Source organism: Phaseolus vulgaris, chromosome 7 (genome assembly GCF_000499845.2).
Source record: "Phaseolus vulgaris cultivar G19833 chromosome 7, P. vulgaris v2.0, whole genome shotgun sequence".
Classification (NCBI taxonomy): domain Eukaryota; kingdom Viridiplantae; phylum Streptophyta; class Magnoliopsida; order Fabales; family Fabaceae; genus Phaseolus; species Phaseolus vulgaris.
Genome location: NC_023753.2, coordinates 33,299,532 through 33,322,172, shown reverse-complemented (window position 1 = coordinate 33,322,172; position 22,641 = coordinate 33,299,532). Strand labels below are relative to the sequence as shown.

The 22,641-nt window shown below is 34.9% G+C and overlaps 3 protein-coding genes across 4 annotated transcripts; 2 read left to right on the top strand and 1 right to left on the bottom strand.

Annotated features, from left to right (window-relative positions):
* The first annotated feature begins 4,430 nt into the window (after positions 1-4,430).
* Positions 4,431-7,388, top strand: LOC137830176 (probable protein phosphatase 2C 49). The gene is made up of 4 exons (XM_068637352.1): positions 4,431-4,824; positions 5,460-5,657; positions 5,736-5,971; positions 6,552-7,388. Exons 1-4 carry the CDS (start codon positions 4,645-4,647, stop codon positions 7,126-7,128), a joined length of 1,191 nt encoding a protein of 396 aa, XP_068493453.1. The 5' UTR covers positions 4,431-4,644; the 3' UTR covers positions 7,129-7,388.
* Positions 7,389-7,691: 303 nt separating this feature from the next.
* Positions 7,692-18,101, bottom strand: LOC137830178 (uncharacterized). Of its 2 annotated transcripts, XR_011084163.1 has the most exons (8): positions 17,754-18,101; positions 17,400-17,499; positions 16,827-16,917; positions 16,661-16,718; positions 15,760-15,834; positions 8,659-8,707; positions 8,161-8,208; positions 7,692-7,928 (listed from the first exon to the last, which is right to left on the bottom strand). XR_011084163.1 is itself a non-coding variant. In XM_068637354.1 (7 exons), exons 1-7 carry the CDS (start codon positions 17,972-17,974, stop codon positions 7,851-7,853), a joined length of 645 nt encoding a protein of 214 aa, XP_068493455.1. In that variant the 5' UTR covers positions 17,975-18,101; the 3' UTR covers positions 7,692-7,850. The 2 variants fall into 2 exon arrangements, 1 of the variants encoding a protein (XP_068493455.1); XM_068637354.1 differs by lacking the exon at positions 15,760-15,834.
* A 2,970-nt stretch (positions 18,102-21,071) lies between these two features.
* Positions 21,072-22,362, top strand: LOC137830177 (peroxidase 5-like). Its single transcript, XM_068637353.1, has 2 exons — positions 21,072-21,315; positions 21,432-22,362. The coding sequence occupies exons 1-2, from the start codon at positions 21,097-21,099 to the stop codon at positions 22,185-22,187; spliced, it is 975 nt and encodes a 324-aa protein (XP_068493454.1). The 5' UTR covers positions 21,072-21,096; the 3' UTR covers positions 22,188-22,362.
* The last annotated feature ends 279 nt before the right edge of the window (positions 22,363-22,641 follow it).

The following is a 22,641-nucleotide window of genomic DNA, read 5'->3' as shown; positions in this document are numbered from 1 at the left end:
GAATTTTTTTTAAAAAAAATGAATTGAAGAACAAATATTTAATATTTTTTTTGAAGTAACTGACAAACGTACTATAACATAATATATATATATAACTATATGATACTTTTTTTTTATAGATTTATGTTTTACTTTATGGTTAAAAATATATTTTCAAGTGTTTACAATTTAGCTTTTAGTTATTTGTAAACTCTTCTAAAATTTTATTCATATATATATATATATATATATATATATCAGTTTTAGCTTCCACAACTATATATTTTTCACATTATCCATTCTATAGATATTTTTGAATAAAATGATTATAAAAAAAATTTAATTATGTTTTTAATCTTTAAAATTTGAGATAATTCTTTTTTTCATTTTCTAAATTTAATTTCTCATCCCTAATAATTGAAATTATGATTTTAGTCTCTAAATACTAAATTTAATGGACTAAGATGATTATTTTAGATTTTAAGATTTAAAATCTTATGTTTAGAGTTTAAAACTATTTAAAATTATTAGGAACTAGAATAATTTTTAAAATTTTAATAATTTAAAAATATTTTTTTTTAAATTTGGCAAAACAAAACTGGAGTTATCCCAACTCTTATTGACTAAATATAGAATTAAACTAAAAAAGACATGTGTATGTTTGAAAATGCTCTATTTTTAATTTATGTTGACTATTATGATATATATAAACTAATATGCTTGAAAATTTGAAGAACCTAATGAAAATAACTATTAAAAAGGGGAAGGGGTAATTGTGGATTTTGAAAAGGATTACTATTTGGTGAATTAGAAATTCTTTTATTACATGATGCATATACTAAGATTCTGCAATAAATGAATAGGATGAGTGAAGCGGTGTTTAGAATAAGCTACTGTTTAGTCTTGGTTAAAAGGAGTCTTACTAAGGAATTCAAATCCACAAAAGGGTTGAGAAAAGATATCCTAAATCTCATTTTTTTTTCCAATATTGGTAGATTGAAATTCAAATCCACAAAAGGAAAAAGGGTTGAGAAGGTTTATCATCGCATGGTAAGACAGGCTGTCAAAAAACATATATACAATAGATTGAAAATAGGAAAAAGAAATACCGAGGGGAATTTGCTACAATTTGTTGATGACACAATATTTGGGTGTGAAGCAAACATTCATAACTTTGGTCTTCGATGAGAAGGGGAGGTCCACCTAAAAATGACTCTCTTATACTAAAGTCATTAAGAGCACAAATATAGTAAAATCTTTAGAGAATGAGAGATAAGAGTATGTGAGATAAGATAGATTGTACTTCCTGGGAAGTGGAATTTATAGGTTTATTAGGTGGTATCCTCTCTGAGTTGATTGTTACGAGTCTATTGGATTGGTCACATAACTACTATTTATTGTTTTATAAATAGTCTTTCATCATTTAAGACTCATTGAATATGTCGTTTTGCTTATGATGGTCATTAATGACAATAAAGACTCAGTTATGGAAGTCATGTAGTCACCCCGAACTCTTGGACGTTCCCGATTTTAAGGTGGGTAGGTACAATATTATATACTGATTGGAACACTCATTTTGTGCTTCCTATTTATATCCTTCTTTTGTCAATAAAAAAAAAACTTATTACGAAAACAACATATGATTTATATGAAAACAATCTAATACATGTTTTAATTATTCAGATATAATATACATAAGTACTTCTTAGAATTATAGGCCTTAAACAAGAGGGGGTGAATTATTTATGGAAGATTTTCGCAAATATTGAAGGTAGATTGAATCAATCAATTAGAAATCAGTTCAGCCAATTAGAAAACTGCTTTTAACTTTGATTATCAATAATAAAAAAAAACCGGTTGTTTATATTAGCAGTGTTGAAAATCAAAGCAAAAACAGATTTAAAGAGTGTAAGGATAGAGAGATTTAACACAGAATATTTATACTTATTCATTTTTTACCAAAAGCTACATCCAGTCATCAGCACCATGAATTCACTAAGTAATCAAAACCTTGATTATACACAACACACCAAAGTGATGATCTTGAACTCTTCAAGAACACACCCCACCTTTGACAAATACAACACAATTTTCAGAACAATCTCTGAAACTACACAACACCAATTCACACAAAATTACAATCATTAAGAAAGAAATGAATGGAATACACCTAGATACAATCAAAGATTAAAGCACAGTGAATACAACACAATCCTATTCCACATTTCCAAAGATCTTTGAAATCTTGAAAAACTTATTAGAAGAATTTCTCTTAGTTGATTAACAACCTGAAGCGTAAAACAACTTATTTAAACTCCAAACAATTGGTCAAAGCATTTAATTCCATAACCAGAATCAGTTTTAATCATTTAAAACAAATTAAAGCTACTTAACAGAATTCTATTAAGGTTTTTAGAAACTCAATCAATTGAAAACACGAATCAATAAATTGAATTTGTTTGACAGCAAAGTCAAAGAAAGTCAAATTTTTTCAAAAATACTAACAACCGGTAATGTTGATTTCAACAGGTTGATTTTTCACTTCCTTTTAAAAACATATTTTTTCAAAAGAATTGAAATCAAATAACCTTGGATCATCATATAGAGTGAATTAACAAATTCAAATACTTTAGACACACAACCAACAACAATACATTCCACTTAAATTTGGAGACATTAAACCACCTTTTTCAACAACTTATACAATACATTCTTCCTTATAAAAACTCTGATGAATTATGTTGTTTACTAAACTGCACCCAAATAAATTAAGTTAATTAGTTTATTGATTATGTTCTTTATAAATACCTAACAGTAGAATTTAACTCTTTTTTTTCTATAACACTCATCATATAGAAAAGAATTAATGGGCACTTGCTTTGCCACCTGTTATGAAAAATATTTAAGAAGATGTTGATCAATTGTTAGCCACACCTAACTTCGTTGGAAGATATTTGGGAAAAGCAGGAATAATATTACCCACTTCACTTTCTCATTCATGACCACTCAGTTCCCATTCTGTACAACAATCCCTGCTTATACATCTTATTTACAAATATGAAATTATATCAATATTTGAAAAAGTAACCAACAAAGATGCGAATTAAAGGAATTTACGACAACACTAGGATGGACCACCAAAAAGTAAATAAATTGATATGATTAGTGTTTTAGAAGAAAGAGAATTCATATATATAGCCATATTTTGTATTCCATTTAGTTTGCATATGCATGTGTTGTTAAAGACAAATGTGAATTTGAGTATCAAAGTGAATAAAAACCCAATATGTGTTATGTTTGATGATTATAATAGGATTGAGATAAACTACAAAAACAAATAATCACGAAAATATTGAGTGATGACCACCAAAAAATTAAAAACAGATGATGGAGTTGTTAAATTCAATACATATATAATATTATTTAGTGAATGTAAATTTTGTGAGTTGAAACTCAAGTTTGCTACTTTGCTGTGAAAAATGGAATAAGTAAAAGAGCCTATGATTATAACAATAATGATAACAAAGGGGACTTTTATTCTCTGTGATTATTGTAACAGGAGATTATTAGTTTCAGATATTAAGTTTTTCAAAGGTTATTCCTAGGATAGGATCATCAAGTGATGGGAGAGACTTCATGAGATGAATATATTTTTATTTTTAAAATCATCCCATCTTTTGGTTTAGATGGTTAAGGATTAATCTTATGAAGATTAACCTTTTGATTTTATCATTTACCATATGTAAGAAGGTTTTAATTATAATACATATTTGGCTTGTTTATTATTAAAATAAATTTGATTGCCAAATTAATTATTTTAACTGGGTTCATATATATTTTTATTGAGGTTGACATTATTTTCTCTCCTAAAATATCTCTCAATGTTGCTGATGTATTTTAATATAGTTAGACATTCAACTCAGTAAGAATAAATTATGGATAGTAAATATTATTGAATTCATCTTTGCTTACCAAAATTTCAACCTATTTATAGAATTTTGTTGAATTTTTCCTCTAAAATAGTTATTTACCATTTTCATATAGATTTGGGTTATTTTTTGCTATTGGATGATGTCACACATCACCAATGTTGGTGGGGACTGAGAAACGCGTCAGCACCTATGAACACAAGAAAACAGTTATATTAATCGGTCGGCGTTACTCGAACTTCCTATCTTACCCCTCTTCCAACCGTAACCAACCCTCGAGTCAAAACTGACAGCTTATATCTCTAAGGACCTTATGGTCATTTCGGATACGCAACTCCCCAACACTTCAAAGGTCACACGTCAACCTGTAAACACCGTCACGTGTCGGTTAAGCCAAGCCTCAACGCGTGCAAGGCAAACGCGTTTGTGGTACTAGAAACTCCACGTGTCCGTAAAGCTAACGAGGGTACAGGCAGCCGCCGGTTCCAGAGTGGAGCCTCTTATATTGTGTTTCAACCCCTTCGTGGCAGAAGCTTTTGATCACCAATCCCAACAGAAACCGCGAGAAAATTCCCCAGAAATCTCAACAGAAGAGAAGAAAATCGGAACAGTTTTTAACATCAATCAAGTATTTTTGGAACATAGCACAACAGTTTTCAGCTTTGTACAACGTTGGATTTGGATCAGTTTTCGCGAGAGAAGTTTAGAGGAGGAAAAAGAGAAAGCATAGAAGAACATGGTGGCTGAAGCAGAGGTTGTGTGTCCACAGAACGTGGGTGTGTTGGATGTGAAGCATTTTCCAAACAAGGGAAGCGATATTCACGAGATCGGAGATGCAGATGCTAATTTGCCTTCGAGTTTTGACCGAGTTCGTGTCACTGAGTTGGTCTCCGCCGAGTTACTCACTTCTCAAGAAGTTAGATTTTGAAAACCCTCTTTTTCATATTTTTTTTTCTTGTGATTTTGTGGGTCTGTTGTTGGATGACATAGATGGTCATAGAACTGATGGGGTTCTTTAATTCTTTCTGTTTGCTTGCTCAATCATGTGAATTCTTTGTTTCTCTTTCTCGGATCAAGGTCCCTCCAAGAAAGGAAATTTTCTTGAAACTTTTGGATCAGGGGTTAAGCGTGTGTGTTGAGCTTAGGTGAAGATAGCTGAATTTTGTTGATTTCGTTTAGGTTATTTACTTCAATGTTTTACTTGTTAAATTTTAGAACGTGTGTTTAGTTTAACGGCTTATTTATGATGATTCCAATTGTGTCCTAGCAACAGTAAGGGAATTTCCCTGTTCATTTGATGTTGAATTTAATGGATGTGTCTGGATGGATTTTGTTGTAGTTGGTACCTAGAAGGGTAACATTGTTGCTCGCCAACATCTGTTGTTGATCAAATCCTCCATGAAGATGTTTGTAATTTTGCAATAGATTTTTGAAATTGTGATTTGATTGTTAGCATGTGCTCTTCTTGTGGTTTGGAGCATCAGTGGTTCACAAAGTTTTACAAATAGTGATTCTTGTTTTGCTGATTTATATTTAATTGTTCTTCTGTAGGATTTTAAGTCTGCAGACAGGATCTCAGATGCTGCTCTTGAATCTACGGTTCTGCAGTTTATACCTTGCCTCCGTTCAGGTAGTTTTGCTGACATTGGGCCACGGAGATACATGGAAGATGAACATATAAGGATAGATGATTTGTCATCTCATATGGGATCACTATACAACTTTCCAAAGCCAAGTGCTTTTTATGGGGTAATCAATTTTTCACCTCTGTCTCTTGAACTTGTTCGTTCTTATTCTAAATTTAACTGAGGTTTGGCAATATCCTAGGTGTTTGATGGCCATGGAGGACCTGAAGCTGCAGCTTATATAAGAAAAAACGTGATAAAATTCTTCTTCGAAGATGTCAGTTTCCCCCAGACTTCTGAAGTCAATAATGTATTTCTGGAAGAGGTAGAGGATTCCCTCAGAAAGGCGTTTCTTTTGGCTGATTCAGCTTTGGCCGATGATTGCAGTGTGAATAGTTCATCAGGCACCACGGCCCTTACTGCTTTGATATTTGGAAGGTAATCCATACTTTACATTCTTTGTTCTTCTTTATTTGTACACTTTTAGCAGCTTACTGGATTATATTTATCTATCTTACTTGTGTTGTGTTTGGATAAATTTTTCTATTAACATTCATAGAAAATAAAAGAAACAAAATAAGTTTTTCCTATTAATTGAAATAAGCTTATTGATAAGCTAAAATAAGCTTTTAAAGATGCTAAATGAAATAAACTATTACAAATTAGTTTGTCTAATTTTAGTTTATAGAAAAAGTTTATTTATTTTTTCTTTCTTATTTCTTCCTCTTTAAAGGTTATGGAAAGTTTATCAGAATAGGTAATACGTGCAGTTTCTTTTATAAAATCCAGTTCTTGGGCATTATTGGGGTGTTCTCTATCATTGCTTCAAGATTTATTGTCCTTTTATTGGGGTGTCCTATTATTTCTTTTTTCTTTCATATTTCGTGAACCTGCTAATGTTTGAGAGGATAGATTTCGCTTTTATTGCAGTCTCTAATGTATGGATATTGTTAGATTGAAAGAAGATGTCTTTCCCTCTCTATATTTCCTTTGCTGATTTCTTGTAAGCTTCTTTCAGGCTTCTAATGGTGGCCAATGCTGGCGACTGCAGAGCAGTTCTCTGTCGCAAAGGAGAGGCCATTGACATGTCTCAAGATCACAGGCCTATTTATCCATCAGAGCGGAGGCGTGTTGAAGAATTGGGTGGCTACATAGATGATGGTTATCTCAATGGGGTTTTATCAGTTACTCGAGCACTAGGGGACTGGGACATGAAGTTACCAAAAGGTGGTCCCTCACCTTTGATTGCAGAGCCTGAGTTCCGGCAAGTTGTTCTAACAGAGGAAGATGAATTCCTCATCATAGGATGCGATGGCATATGGGATGTCATGTCAAGTCAGCATGCAGTTAGCCTTGTTCGCAGAAGCCTGAGGAGGCACGACGACCCTGAAAAGTGTGCCAGGGACCTGGTTATGGAGGCACTACGCCTGAACACATTTGACAATCTCACTGTGATCATTATATGTTTTTCTTCCCTCGACCACATGGAGCCAGAGCCATCCCCTCCTCGCCAACGGAAATTGAGATGCTGTAGCCTCTCTGCAGAGGCTCTTTGTAGCTTGAGGAGCTTGTTGGAAGGCAGTGCTAGCAACTGAATGTGTATACACGGTTCATCAAAGAATGCTGTTGAGTTTATACATACTGTTTTTGGCTGCTTCAGTTTAGACATTGGAAAAAGCAGCCATCATTTTTTTTAACGTGGTCGGTGGATGTACATAAACTGGGCCAGAGGATGGTGGTGTAAATATGTAATGTCGTTACATTATTATTTTGTACTATACCCAATTTTTGTTGACTGCCATATGCATGTCAGATTCTTGTGTGTCAATAAAACTGTTCGTAATGTCTTAGTTTATATTCCACTATTTGTCAGCAATTTTATATGATGAGGTGCAGACTGGGTGAAGCTCATTTTCATTTTCACTTTCATAGAAAAGTACCAATAGACTCGGCATAGGACTCACTGGAGCTTCGGTCCTCCAAAAGGTTTGGCAAATTTTACTTGCTAGGATCTAAATCGGAACATTTCTGAAGCGTTCAAAGCAGCTTTACAAATTTCGGATTGCGGTTTTAAGAAGATACTTTCAGCATTATGTCTGATGTGTTTATTATGCATTAAAAAACTAAGAAAAAATCTAAGCGACTCTTAAGACCATCCTTCAACATAATTTCCACTTACAAATTGGGTAATCATTCATGCAATAAGATCATCCTTCAGTAATTCAATCAATGGACAAAATTGAGATCAATATGAAAATAATCATCTATGCTTATACAAATGTATCCCATCTATAAAATTCGGGACCATAATAAAATCTTAGATGTAACCTTTGGCGAATGTAGCAAATCTTTCCAAACCACGTTGAAGTAAACCTTCAAGAAAAGGTTGCAGTGCCTGCCAATTAAATCATGAAGGGGGGAACGTCAGAAAAAGGTTCAAAGCGGTATAAAAGGTGAGAATATAACTACTATAACCGGGTGAAAATTCAAAACAAGCGAATAAAACTAGTAAAACAGTTTTCCTATCCCCTAACTTGCTCACACTAAATGATAATTAGAGATTTTATCACGGCTTTTTTCAACCTAAGCTATTACGAACTTAATTATTTTCCGGTCAGATTGCTCACCGATGCCACTGGAGCTAAAAGTTGAGGAACCTCATACGAGACTGTAAGCTGTAACGACAAATATGCAGTAGTTAGTGCTTGAGTAAGGGCCGCTAAGGTAGAAAATTCGACAAAAGAACAATAAATAATCACTTTCAAGTTCTCCCAATTTCTTGATAGAAGTCAAATGCGTGGAAAAAAAATGTTAATGGGACCAACATGAAAAATTATTACATAGATACATACATGTAGTGCACCACCTAGTTGTGCACTGGACTAATCGGAATACGCGATTAGTTGGACCATTAGGAACATGCAGCTAGTTTGACAAATACTCCGTGAGAGTTAAAATGTTATAGGCGTGCCCAAAAATTTTAAGCATGGGATCAAAGTATGAAACTCCACAAATACCCATATAGGCAACATTGGTAGATAAAAGTTGTCTTAAGAAAGATTGAATGCTTATAAATATCAATATATAGAGGTAAAAAATGTAAAAATTTGTATGAAGAACCTTACTTCTACTAAACACGATGAAGGACCTTTCGGATAGAATCGTACAGCACCTCTGCCACATGAGAAATCGAACAATTAAAAATCTTAAAAATACTTAATAATGCAATATAGTGTCTTTAGTGTCCATCACATCAAGTTTTGATTGTACATACAGTAGACTATGACAAGCGCTGATGAAACTCATGATTCTAGTGTGAAAGATGAAAAGGATGTGATAATGGATAACAAAGAGCACCCACAATATGAAAGCTCTGTTCTAGAAGGAATAAGTGTGGTGCTCGTTTGAGTTAGTTAACTTGACAATGTGTCTACTACATTATCCGTATTTCAAAACAACACCGTGCTCACATGATTAACAACTTTAATCCTTATTGAGTATCTTTATACGTCACAGCCGTACCAGTACTTATGTATAAATTCAATAAATCAATAAAAAAATAATTAAAATTACTTCAAAATTTCATTCTTGGTGGGAAAATGCACTTGATCAATTATATATATACATACACACAAATAAATAAATTATAGGGATAAGATGAGGCGGGACGTGGTAGGTACTATATTATCTTACCCACTATCTATATTAAAATTTGCAAATAATACCTAATATGGACCCATCCCATTAAGCAAGTACCTTACCTATTTGTGGATACTTTTGAGGATTCACTTTGTCATCCCTATGTGCTGATTGTTAGTGTGTTAGAGGAATGATCCTCGTGATGTGATAGGGTATTTAAAGGGCTGGGGTGCATGAGAGAGGGGGTTCATGAACCTTGGATTTGTCAGGCATCATGTTGGGCAGAAAATTTTTTCTCTAAGGAGATAGGCTTTGGCGAGGCCTGTTCATGGTTCGGTTTAGCTAAGAACACCAAACAAAATTGAAAACAATTCGTCCAGACCAAACTGGAAAAAGGTTCATCCAAACCAACTGAACAGTTTTTAAATGAGAATGGAAAAGTGATATGAACGATCGTGTGTAGAAGCGTCTAGGTCCTCTCGTAAGAGATTTCGAAGAACGATTAGGCTTTGGACAAAGGGAACCTTTAGGGGGCTTCCGATTATACCAAGAACAAGAACAATGATAGAGAATTGAGAAACGGAAACAAAGTGCATATATTATTGATATCTCAAGTAATAGTTCAATACTCTATTTATAGAGTACTAAAGATTACAAATGATAAAGATAAATGCTAGAAAGATAAATGATAAAATCCTAACTAATTAAATCCCAACTAAAGATAAATGATAAATGATAAAAGTACTTAATTAAATCCTAACTAATTAAATCCCAACTAAAGATTTAAATCCTAACTAATTAAATCCCAACTAAAGATAAATGATAAATAATAGAAACTACTAATTAAATCCTAAAACTTTAGAATATAACAATGCCCTCCCCATAACAACATTCTTGCCCTCAAGAATGGAACAATGGGTACTTCTTCTTCAAATCAAAGTAGAACTCCCAAGTTGCATCCTCAGGAAGTTGGTGCTTCCATTTCACTAAAACCTTTGTGACTGCCCTTCCTCTTCGCTTAACTGTCATGCGGTCAATGATAGCTTCAGGCTCTTTCAGTTGTAGTGGGTCTTCAGATTGATAAGGCAGCGTAGTGGAAACCACCATGTCTCCCACATGTTTCCTTAGTTGTGATACATGGAAGACATTGTGAATCTTAGAATGCACTGGAAGTTCTAGCATATAAGCTACCTCCCCCACCTTATCCAAAACCTTGTAGGGCCCAAAATACTTTGGGCTCAACTTAGCATTTGGTTTGAAGCTTACGGATACCTGCCTGTAAGCTTGCAACTTAACGTAAACTAAGTCACCAATCTCAAAACCCCTCTCGGATCTGTGTCTATCTGCTAGTTGCTTCATTCTCTCTTGTGCTCGTTTTAAATGAAATTTTATCACTTTCAACATTTGTTCTCTCTTGAGAAGGCTTCTATCTACCAATTCAATGCTGGATTCTCCTGGTAAGTATGGTAAATGGATAGGAGGTGGTTGACCATACACAATTTCATAAGGGGTGGCTTTGATGGCTGTATGGAATGTGGTATTATACCACCATTCTGCAAGAGGAAGCCATTGCACCCATTTGTGTGGTGAGTCAACACACATACATCTCAAATAAGTTTCTAAGCATCTATTCACCACCTCCGTCTGGCCATCTGTTTGGGGATGATAACTTGTGGACAGTTGAACTTGCACTCCTTGTACTGCCATAAATTCTTTCCAAAATTGGCTCACAAAAATCGGATCTCTATCACTGGTAATGGTTTCTGGACATCCATGTAACTTGAACACGTTGTCCAAAAATGCTTGAGCAAAACTTCTCGCCGTATAGGGATGAGTTAGGGCCATAAAATGGGCAGCTTTGCTCAACCTGTCTACTACCACAAAAATGACTTGTTTACCTTCTGAATGTGGTAACCCTTCAATGAAATCCATGGTGATGTGCTGCCAAATGGTCTGCGGAATGGGTAGAGGTTGTAGAAGGCCTGGAGTAGCAGCGGTGTCATATTTATTTTGCTGACACACAGAACACCGTTGGATAAAATGTTTGATATCTTTATTTAAGCCTTTCCAATAAACCACTGCCTTGACCCTTTTCACTATTGCATTCATACCCGAATGACCGCCCTCCGCTGAGGCATGTAGCCACTGCAAAATCTTCTTTCTCAATAACCCATCTATCCCTACAACCAGCCTGCCTTTTCTTCTAAGTTCATTGTTTTCCCATGTATAATGTTTATGGGAACTTGTATTCGCCTTTAACTTTGTTATGAGTTTCTGTAAGTGAATATCTGTAATCCATGATTGTTGTATATCCTGTAGTAACTCAGACTGTAGTTGTAAGGTAATTAAACCTTTGCATTCCACTATGTCCCTTCTAGATAATGCATCAGCGACAACATTTTCTTTTCATTGGCGATATTCTATGGTGAAATCAAATTCCATCAGCTTGACTAGCCATTTTTGTTGAAACTCGGTGGACCATCTTTGATCTAAGATGTATTTAAGGCTGTAATGATCCGTCTTGATAGTAAAATGACGATTCAACAGGTAATGTCGCCATTTTTGCACAGCAAAGACTACTCCCACCAATTCCTTTTCGTATGTTGAATAAGCTTGTTGTTGAAGATTAAAAATTCTACTAATAAAAGCTATGGGATGGTGGTCTTGCATCAAAACTGCTCCCACGCCTTGCCCAGAAGCATCTACCTCCACAACAAAGACTTTTGTGAAATCAGGTAGTGCTAAAACAGGAGTACTGCTCATCATCTTCTTAAGGTCGTGAAAAGCTTGTTCAGCCCTCTCACACCAAAGGAAATTGTCCTTCTTAAGCATATCAGTTAAGGGTTTAGCAATGATGCCATAGCCGCGGACAAATCTTCTATAATACCCAGCTAAGCCCAAAAACCCTCGTAATTGCTTTAGGGTTCGCGGTAGAGGCCAGCTTACCATAGCAGCAACTTTGTTGGAGTCCGTGGAAACGCCATGTGCATTAATAATATGGCCTAAGTACTCCACTTCGGAAACAGCAAAATAGCATTTAGATCTCTTGGCAAAAAGAGAATGGATACGGAGAGTCTGCAATACTTCTTTGAGATGTTGTATGTGCTCCGTTATGTTTTTGCTGTAGACTAGAATATCATAAAAAAACACCAACAAAAATTTCCTTAAAAACCTCTGAAAAATGGAGTTCATTAATCCTTGGAATGTAGTCGGAGCGTTGGTGAGTCCAAATGGCATCACCAGGTACTCATAATGTCCCGAGTGTGTTCGAAAAGCTGTCTTCCACACATCGTCGGGATTCATTCGAACTTGATTATAGCCTGCACGTAAATCAATTTTCGAAAAAGCAGTAGATCCTGCTAATTCATCCAGTAGATCATCAACTAAAGGAATAGGAAATTTGTTCTTGACTGTGCCCTTATTCAGATCCCTATAATCAACACAAAGTCTCCATGAACCATCTTTTTTGCTTACAAGAACCACGGGGCTGGCGTAAGGGCTGCAGCTTTCCTGTATAATTCCGGATTGCAAATATTCATGTATAAGTTGGTCAATAATATCTTTTTGAGTTGTGGCATACCTGTAAGGCCGTTTGTTGACTGGATTAACTCCCTGAATCAATGGAATATGATGATCATGGCCTGGTCGAAAGGGTGGTAATTGTTGTGGTTCTTGAAAGATATCTGCAAATTCTTGTAAGAGATTCGCGATCTCAGTTGGAATCTCCTGTTCTGCAGCATGTGTAGTCAAGGACTGCAACAACATGTCCTCCCCTGCACCCACGTGTATCATAGACAAATGTACACCGTCAATAAAAGCTTTGCTCAACTGTTGCTTGTGTGCAGGTTTAAGCTTGGGGGCCATAGAGCCACGTAGAACATGTCGCCTTCCTTGTACCTTGAATTCCATAGTGAGTTTGTCGAAATTCCATAAAATATCGCCCAATGTTATGAGCCACTCAATTCCCAACACTAAATCGCAACACCCCAAAGGAAGGAGTAGCATATCAGCAGTAAAAGTTGTGTTGAATTGTCCAACTAAAATTTTTGACCACGGAAGATATCTTGATCTTTGACCCATCTGCTACCACGACATTCAAAGGGGCAATTGTCTCAATTACGCACCCATATTTTTGAGCCATTTGGGTATCTAAGAAATTATGAGTGCTGCCACTATCAATGAGAATATGTAAAGGTCGTTTTTGATGATATCCAGTGATTCTCATAGTCCTGAACCCAACCACTCCTGTTAATGCGTTGACTGAGATTTGTGGTTCCTTCCATTGCAATAAGTCAGTATCGTCACTGGGAGGACTATCCTGTGCGTCATCTTCTTCCTCCATCTCCATGACGTGAAGCTGTAATTTCTTGTGTACTCTACTGTGCTCCATTGAGTGGGGTTCATCACAAAAATAACAAAGGCCTTGGGCTCTGCGTTCTGCTATGAATTCTGGCGTTAGGTGGCGTGTGGGTTTAGGTTTGGGAACCGCAGTGATTGGAGATGACGATGATAGAGGCACTGGAGCTGGACCTAAGACTCCCCTGTGGAATTTGGTCGTCGACTTGCTAGAATTGGCTGCTTCATACGTCCTGGCCAAAGTAAATGCATGTTGTAGAGATGTAGGTTGGAACATGCGTACCATCATCTGGATGTCTTGCTTTAAGCCACCAAGGAAGCAACTGAGAACATGATCATTAGCTAACTTTAATCTTGTAATGATGGAATCAAACTCTTCATGATAGGCATCAACGGACGTCTTTTGTCGCAGAGGCATTAGCGCAACCATGGGATCATCGCCAATTGCACCAAACCGATCTTTTAGACTTTTGGTGAATCCCGACCATGAAGGTGCAGCCATATCTAAATCAGAGTTCTGAAGTGCGGTATGCCATTGCAAGGCCTTTCCTTCTAGATGCACAAGTGCCAGCTGTACCTTGAATTCCTCTGAGTCTTGTCAATGAGAAAATAATTTTCGCATTGATAAATCCACTGATTAACATTTTCGCCATTGAATCGGGGAAAGTCGATGCGTGCCAACCGCGTGCCACAAACATAAGAAGACCCCGTTCGAGGTCCGCGCGACATTGTCTCAGGTGAGGGCCGAGGGGAGCGTTCACCTTGAGATTGAGTAAGTAAATCCTGGATGGTGTCTTTCATAGAAAGAGTCAAAGTTTCCTTCAACGTAGTCGCGAGTTCCATAAACCGATTATCCATCCTTTGGGAGAGTCGATCTTCCATCTCCCTAGTAGCTTGAGCGGAGCGTGTTGATTCTGCCATTGAAGTACTGGAAGGTCCTAGCTGATACCAATTGATATGAACGATCGTGTGTAGAAGCGTCTAGGTCCTCTCGTAAGAGATTTCGAAGAACGATTAGGCTTTGGACAAAGGGAACCTTTAGGGGGCTTCCGATTATACCAAGAACAAGAACAATGATAGAGAATTGAGAAACGGAAACAAAGTGCATATATTATTGATATCTCAAATAATAGTTCAATACTCTATTTATAGGGTACTAAAGATTACAAATGATAAAGATAAATGCTAGAAAGATAAATGATAAAATCCTAACTAATTAAATCCCAACTAAAGATAAATGATAAATGATAAAAGTACTTAATTAAATCCTAACTAATTAAATCCCAACTAAAGATTTAAATCCTAACTAATTAAATCCCAACTAAAGATAAATGATAAATAATAGAAACTACTAATTAAATCCTAAAACTTTAGAATATAACAAAAAGGCTCATTCAAAGAAAACCAAACTGAATTTCCTGGAATCGAATCGAAGAAACAATTTGTCCGAACCAATTCAAACTATTTCCCTTTTAACTTACGTTTTGGTTTGGTTCATGGTTCAGATTTTCATTAATACTTTTTGAACAACCGTAGCTCTGGTATAAGCTGTTTCTATGAAAGCTTTCTTGAAAATGAATAAAATCAGACTAACCCGAATTCTCTAAGTTGCAGACCTGGTTTTATGACGAGTCTCAACAAAATAACGAAATAAAGCCTCCTAAAATATTCAAATCCTGCTAACCAGTGTCTTAAGAGCATTGAATAAGAAAATAAAAAGGAGAAAGTTTTTATTGGAAATCATACAGGAACGCATTTAAAAATCATGAAAATTAAAAATTAAAAATTAGGGCGATAGTTAGCATTTCCCTAAACATTTCAAAATATAAATATATATTCTTTAATGATATATTATATTACATATAAAATATTTCTCTACTTGTATATCTCCACACAAATACAAAATAAAGTGAAGAGGGGTTTAATTATTTGTGAAAATTAAAATTGTTATTAGAAATTCTTCTTTTCTCACATCAAAGTTGTGTAACAAAAATATGGAGTCTTCAACTCACCCCCATCCCCCTATATCAATGCTAATCATGATTTATGCAGCAAATGTATTTTAGCTACAGTTAGATAGTGTGAACAAGATACAACTAGGTATTCTTTAATCATGCCAGAAGCATTCCATTCACATTCTTAGAGTTCACTACAAGTGCGAAGGCATAGATTTATCTAATATCTTAATGTATAAACACACCACAGATAAAGGTAAGGAGAAAAACGCTAACCTAATTACTAAAGATCGTCACTGCTTTAAAGGTGGAAGGGTCTTTTTACTCCATGAAATTACATGACAATATGCACTATACACAGCACAGAAGCATACCAGTTTCAGGTCAGGCTCTAAGAAATGAAACCATAAAATGTTTATATCATAGGCACAAAAGTTGGATAGTGATATTCCTTACTAGCAAAATATTACTATAAAAAACAGCTAAGGACTAAGGTGTTTAATTTATAGGATATATATTGGAATAAACTACTTTTATATTACATTCATGGCTGAATTTAATACACATACAACATTTAAGATGAGGCATACATAAGAATCTTTCTCTTTATAACTTTGGGACACTAGTGAGAGCAAGGATTTATCCTCCCTTCTTTTTTTGGGATTCATATACAAGAAAAAGGGCATAAAATCTACGTCATAAAGTAAATTCTGCCAATTAAGCATAAGCTGAGTGAATATTATTGAATACTATGCATGGGAAACAAAGCAAAGCAAGAAAGATGAAGCAAGATAATAATATGCATGTATCACACATTCCCATCTAAATTTACTCTAGATTCCTCTGCCTTCCTCAAATATGTACATACATACAAAAATTAATAGAACAAATAAAATTCTGTTAATTTCTATATTACTTCAGCATATCATCATCAAACATTCCAAGTTCATCTCTGGTAGCTGATCTAAATATAATGTATTACCACCATTGCTAGGAAAAACTACAATAAAGCTTGGACAGTTCAATATGATATAAAGGATAGTCGGTCAACAAAGATAGTGTATCTGAACTTTTCTTTGTTGTTGTCATACATCTCAAATATCTCCACACAATGTTGAACTACCAAAATTTAATTAATCACATGACATTCACTTAGCAAAATATTCTTGTAAGTTACCTGTTTGGAAGACCTTCCATAGATCGCCAGTGGATTTTCTGATTTGGAATGGGCTGCAAGAAGATGATATAACGTGAATAACAGATACCAATTGCAATTTGTAACTAAAACAGAACTTTATTGGGAAAAAAGAAGTATAGTATTAGGTTGGGGATCTTTTCCTGCATATTACGAGCAAGCCAAGAGAATTCAATATCACGACCAAAGGCCTTATATTTCAAGGTCCACCGTGATAGGTCAGGTTTGTCTGGCAGTATCTGCGGAACAAATACAACATTTGCATGAAATCAAAACGATTATTTTTTTCAGTTCATGATTATTGAACGAAAATTACAGGGCTTCAGTATTCGTAGGCACCATTTGGATCCAAATATAAAAACACCTAGACTCTGATTGTAATGTCAGGACATCCTTCCTTGGCAACAAGGCAGGGAATCAAAGATTTCAAACACACCAGCAACTTGTTTGACTAAGCAAGGAAAAAAAGTAAAAATACCAAATCTACTGTGTTACACCTATCAGACAGCCATTGTTGATTATTTATGACGACCCTTTATAACTTATTAGGTTCCATAATATCCTAAGATTTTCTGTGATGCTAAGAAAAACAGGAGTACAAGATATAAGTCACACATAAACAATTACGGGAATTTATTTCCCACACCCCTTACAAGGCCCTATCTCAGTAATTCAGAAAAATGATCCGTGAAATAGAAGGTGGGAAGCAAAGCAAGCAGACCTTAACAGAGGAAATAAAGGGCATCCATTTTGGGATGGCTTCGCGATCGGAATAACAAGCATATGCTACAGAGATGGGCACATCAATCTGCATCTTAACCCTGAAATTGGAAATACTCTTTTCTAGTTATCAACCCCAAGCCTTGTAATTAAGGCAGTATTACGAGTGGAAGAGGGTTTCTAAAGTACTCACTCAATCACACCTCACTAGGCAAATGTAAAACTGTGTGAAACGAATGATATAAATGTAAAATTCTCACGAAACGGTTTCATAGTAGCTGCTGAGTTATGAATACAGGAAGCTTAATCGTTAACATTAAGTAAAACACGAAAGAGTGAGAAAAGAAGAAGATACGTGCAATCCTGCCACTCCATGACAGGGGAAAAGCGCTTGAAGCCACGGAAGGTTGAGATTCGCTTGGAAGAAGCAGTGTGAGTGAGCCTGAAGAAGAGGAGATTGGAGGAGAGTGGAGTAGTGGGGAGCCTTGTGGAGGTGAAATTGGCGGCAAATGTGGCTCTACAAAAAGACGACATGGGAGTCAAAGGTGGTATGGAGCCTACCACAGCTGCAGACATGGTCAAAATTTTCAGAATTCAGAGACACACTTCTCTTGCTCCTCTCTCTCTCTCTCTCTCTCTTCCCTCCGTGACAATCGTGAGGATGTGTCATACAATAATCAGCATCGCACGTTTATGCGATGCCCAGATGTTGCTGTGACGCTGATGGATCCCACTTTATTTTATTTTCTCCATGAATACTTAAATGCAAATATGGGCTTTCCAATCTTTCACATGCTACTTCTTCCTGCACCCCATAAATTTTATAACTCCAAAAATATCCTTTTGTGAAAAAGTTATAATGTTTGAAGGTTTGGTGATTCTTTGGATTACACGGTTCATAATTAATTAAAATATTTGTGTACTTTCTAGATTAGATTAGGCAATCTACAACTTGTGTCTGTATATTCAATAAAACGTTATGTATTAGTGAATCGGAATGTAAATTTTTATTTTAGATTACGTAATTTGAAAATCAATTTATGATCTGTGAGTCAGTAGAATTGAAAAAACACATTTCATATTACATAATTAAAAGTTTTTTCCGAATCTAGAACATACTTTTATGAAAAATACATATAAATTACATAATTATAAGATATTTTCAAATTTTGAAAAAGTTTAGAAGAACACACTTTTTTAAAAATATACATTTCGGAATACATAATCTAAAAACGATTCATATTCATGGATGTAAAAAAGATTTTTAAATTATGTAATTTAAAATATATTTTTAAAAAAACGATACAATGTTCAAATAACTGACAAACCATTAAAAAATAGTAAAATACAAATGAAAAATCAATATTTTTTTATCAAAGACAAATTCTCCTTCCACCTCCATATCTTCTCCCTATACCTCAATACTTTTTTAAATTCAATAATATCATTCTAAATGTGGTGGAGAATTATTGTCTTTTTTCATTATAGGTGGTTGTTTGTGGTTTTAATCAACTCATCTACCCTTCAAACACCTTAACTTTCGGATAATAAATAAATAAATTAGAGATTTTAGTAATGGAGACAAAATGGAAGATATTTTAATTTAAGATGAAAGGAGAGGAGAAATTCTAATTGAATGAAGTGTTTGGTTTATAAGAAAAAAAAAAGGAAGTGTTACAAAATTATTAATTTCTGTATTTTTATGATTTTAAAATTTGAAATAAAATTTAAAATATTGTAATTATTACACTTAAAATGTTTTAGTCTCTTTTTACTTCAAATATTTTCAGTATTCGAGGAGAGAAAAATTAATGTATACTCCAATGTTTCTAAATTTAAAACCCTAGATCACAACTAATTGACTGTTATTAATAGATTAGTTAACGGTTTTTTTGACCATGGGTATATTTTTTTATTTTTACCAAAATAGGATGCATTTAAAAAAAAATTACAAATTTAGGCAAGTCTTGCCTAATTGGGACGACTTCATATGCAGAAGTCGTACCAATTAGGCACGACTTCTACCATGTCATACTAAAGTCGTGTCAAGTTGGCACGACTTATGCTTCATACTGAAGCCGTGCCAATTTGGCACGACTTCTGCCCTATCATACAAAAGTTGTGTCAATTTGGCACGACTTCTGCCACGTCATATTTTTTTTTTAATATATTGGGTAGTAAGTTATGTAATGTTAAAAATTAATTTAATACATAATTTTCTAAGAGTGTTAATTTTAAGGAACAAAAAATAGGTTTACGAAAAATGTATTATTTGATTTGTGATAAAAATAATTATTAGTTCAGACAAAAAAAATCATAATTTATGATTTGTTTATAATTTTGTTATTTGTGATTTGCTACATTAGTCAAATTATTTATATTATTTGACTTATTTAAAATATATATAATTATTTACAATTAATTAATTATTTGAAAATAATTACAATAATTATAGAAGCATTTTTTTATGGCATCCAGACGTCATCTACCTTGTGATATGTCTCTATTGCGCCTTTAAAATAAGCATGTTACTAAATTCATTTGGGAGGGTAACGAACGATTATCCAATTTTTTGTTCCTTAAACCTAACACTCTTAGAAAATTATGTATCAAATTAATTTTTAACATTACATAACTTACTACCCAATATATAAACAATAAAATTTAAAAAAAATTAAAAAATTATGACGTGGCAGAAGTCGTGTCAAGTTGACACGACTTCAATATGACGGGACAGAAGTCGTGCCAAGTTGGCACGACTTCAATATGACATGGCAGAAGTCGTGCCAAGTTGGCACGACTTTAGTATGACATGACAGAAGTCGTGCCTAATTGGTACGACTTCTGCGTATGAAGTCGTCCCAATTAGGCACGACTTGCCTAAATTTGTAATTTATTTTAAACGGATCCCATTTTGGTAAAAAAAAAAAAACTCCATCATAATAAAAAAACCTTAGTTAACTCAGGTATTAGTATTATATTTGCTTGTATTTTTTTTTTCAAAATTATCCTTAAACAAATAACTTATGGAAAAAAATACGGTTGATAACATTTACTGATACAAGTATTATTTTCTCTTCACTAATTAATTATTTAACATAATTATGAAAATATTGTAATTATGACCAATACTATTAATTAAATTAATCAGTTTTTTAGTAATTATATTTTAATTATAAAAATAATATATTTAGAGAGAAAATATGTTATCAATTCTACATATATATTTACATTATTGTTCTAATTAATTATAAGTAGAAAATAATATTACGCTCAGACAACTAGTTAACCATCTGTTTTAAGCATAATGTAATGATTAAAAAAAATTAACCTCTATAATTGGAAGCTTGGCATTACCTGGCTCTCATTTTGTTGCAAATGAAGGTATCAAAGATAGAAAAGTTCTCCGCCGGCTCTGTGGCTGTTGCAAGCGAATAGTCATACTTCTCCATCCAATCCAAAACACTTAACAAAATATATTAAGTCAGAGGACAACAGCGTTAACACAACCCCGCCACAATAAGAAGATTTCAAAGTCTAATTGCTTGAAGCACCATCTAACAGTGCAGGCCGAAGACACGGTTTGGTTAAAAAGGTAAGACCCACTCTCAGCTTCACAACATTATTTCTCAACCTATAAATACAGTTCCTTCTTCCCTCTTCTCTCACACTGCAATCATATATATTACATACAAAAAATGGCTGGATTTGTACACGTGCATGCAATGCTCTCAAGCTTCCTTCTAATTCTCTCCATTTTCCCATTGGCCTCCGCATCTTTGAAGGCGGATTTCTACAAAACCACGTGTCCTTCGGCGGAATCAATAGTGAGAAGTGCTGTGGAGAAAGCCGTTTCTCTCAACCCAGGCATAGCCGCTGGTTTGATCAGAATGCATTTTCATGATTGTTTTGTGAGGGTAAGCACTTCATCTTCTTCATCACTATCTATCTATCTATCTATCTATCTATCTAGTTAATTGGTGAAGTCACATATCTAAATATCTAAGATGAGTTGTTGTAACATAACATGCAGGGCTGCGATGGTTCTGTGCTGTTAGAATCCACACCGGGGAACCCATCGGAGAGAGACCACCCTGCCAACAACCCAAGTCTACGAGGCTTCCAAGTCATCGACGAAGCCAAGGCCCAAATAGAGGCAGAGTGTCCTCACACTGTCTCCTGTGCAGACATTCTTGCTTTTGCTGCTCGAGACAGTGCCAACAAAGTTGGAGGCATAAACTACGCAGTGCCAGCTGGACGCAGAGATGGTCGTGTCTCTATCAGAGACGAAGCGTCACAACTTCCCCTTCCAACCTCCAACGCAGACCAACTCATTGCTAACTTCCGACGAAAAGGCTTGTCTGCAGATGAAATGGTGACACTGTCTGGAGCCCATTCCATTGGCGTCTCACACTGTTCCTCCTTCTCCGACCGCTTGTACTCTTTCAATGCGACCTTTCCTCAAGATCCTTCTATGGATTCCAAATATGCTACGTCCTTGAAATCCAAGTGTCCAGCAGGGAGCGATAACACAGTGCCTCTGGATGCATCCACTCCTAACCGTTTGGATAACAAATACTACACAGAGCTGAAGAAGCACCGTGGTTTGCTCACCTCAGATCAGACGTTGCTCGGCAGCCCCTCAACCAGGCCAATGCTACTCACCAATGCTAAACATTCTTCAGTCTGGGCACGCAAGTTTGCTAAGGCAATGGTCCATATGGGTTCCATTGACGTCCTCACCGGTTCACAGGGCGAGATCAGGACCCGTTGTGCCCTCGTTAATTGACTCTCCACATCCTTAAATTCCTTCTTCCTTCACTCAATTGTTCATACCTCCAAATATCTATTTCTTCTTTCTTTCCATTCTTTCAATTCTTTTCCTTTGGTTACCTTTCTTTCTAATCTTCCCCAATTAAATTCAATTATTTGTAACCCAACTAATTCAAAGTAATATTCTTATCTGTTTTTGCCCTTAATCCTAATATTCTTATCTTGTCTTTATTATAAAATTTTGTATAATAAACATGAAAACGATATTTTTTATTTATTTCTCTTATAACACTACAACTACAAGAATACACAACATTAAAATCGATCTGTACATGTAAACCACACAAATAAATTTGAGTAATTCTGGTTGTATTAACATTAAGCTTGGAAGGCTAAGTGGTTTCTACCATTTTTTATTTTCGCTTCGGATTTGCTTGAACAACATCATCAACATCATGTATGATCACAAG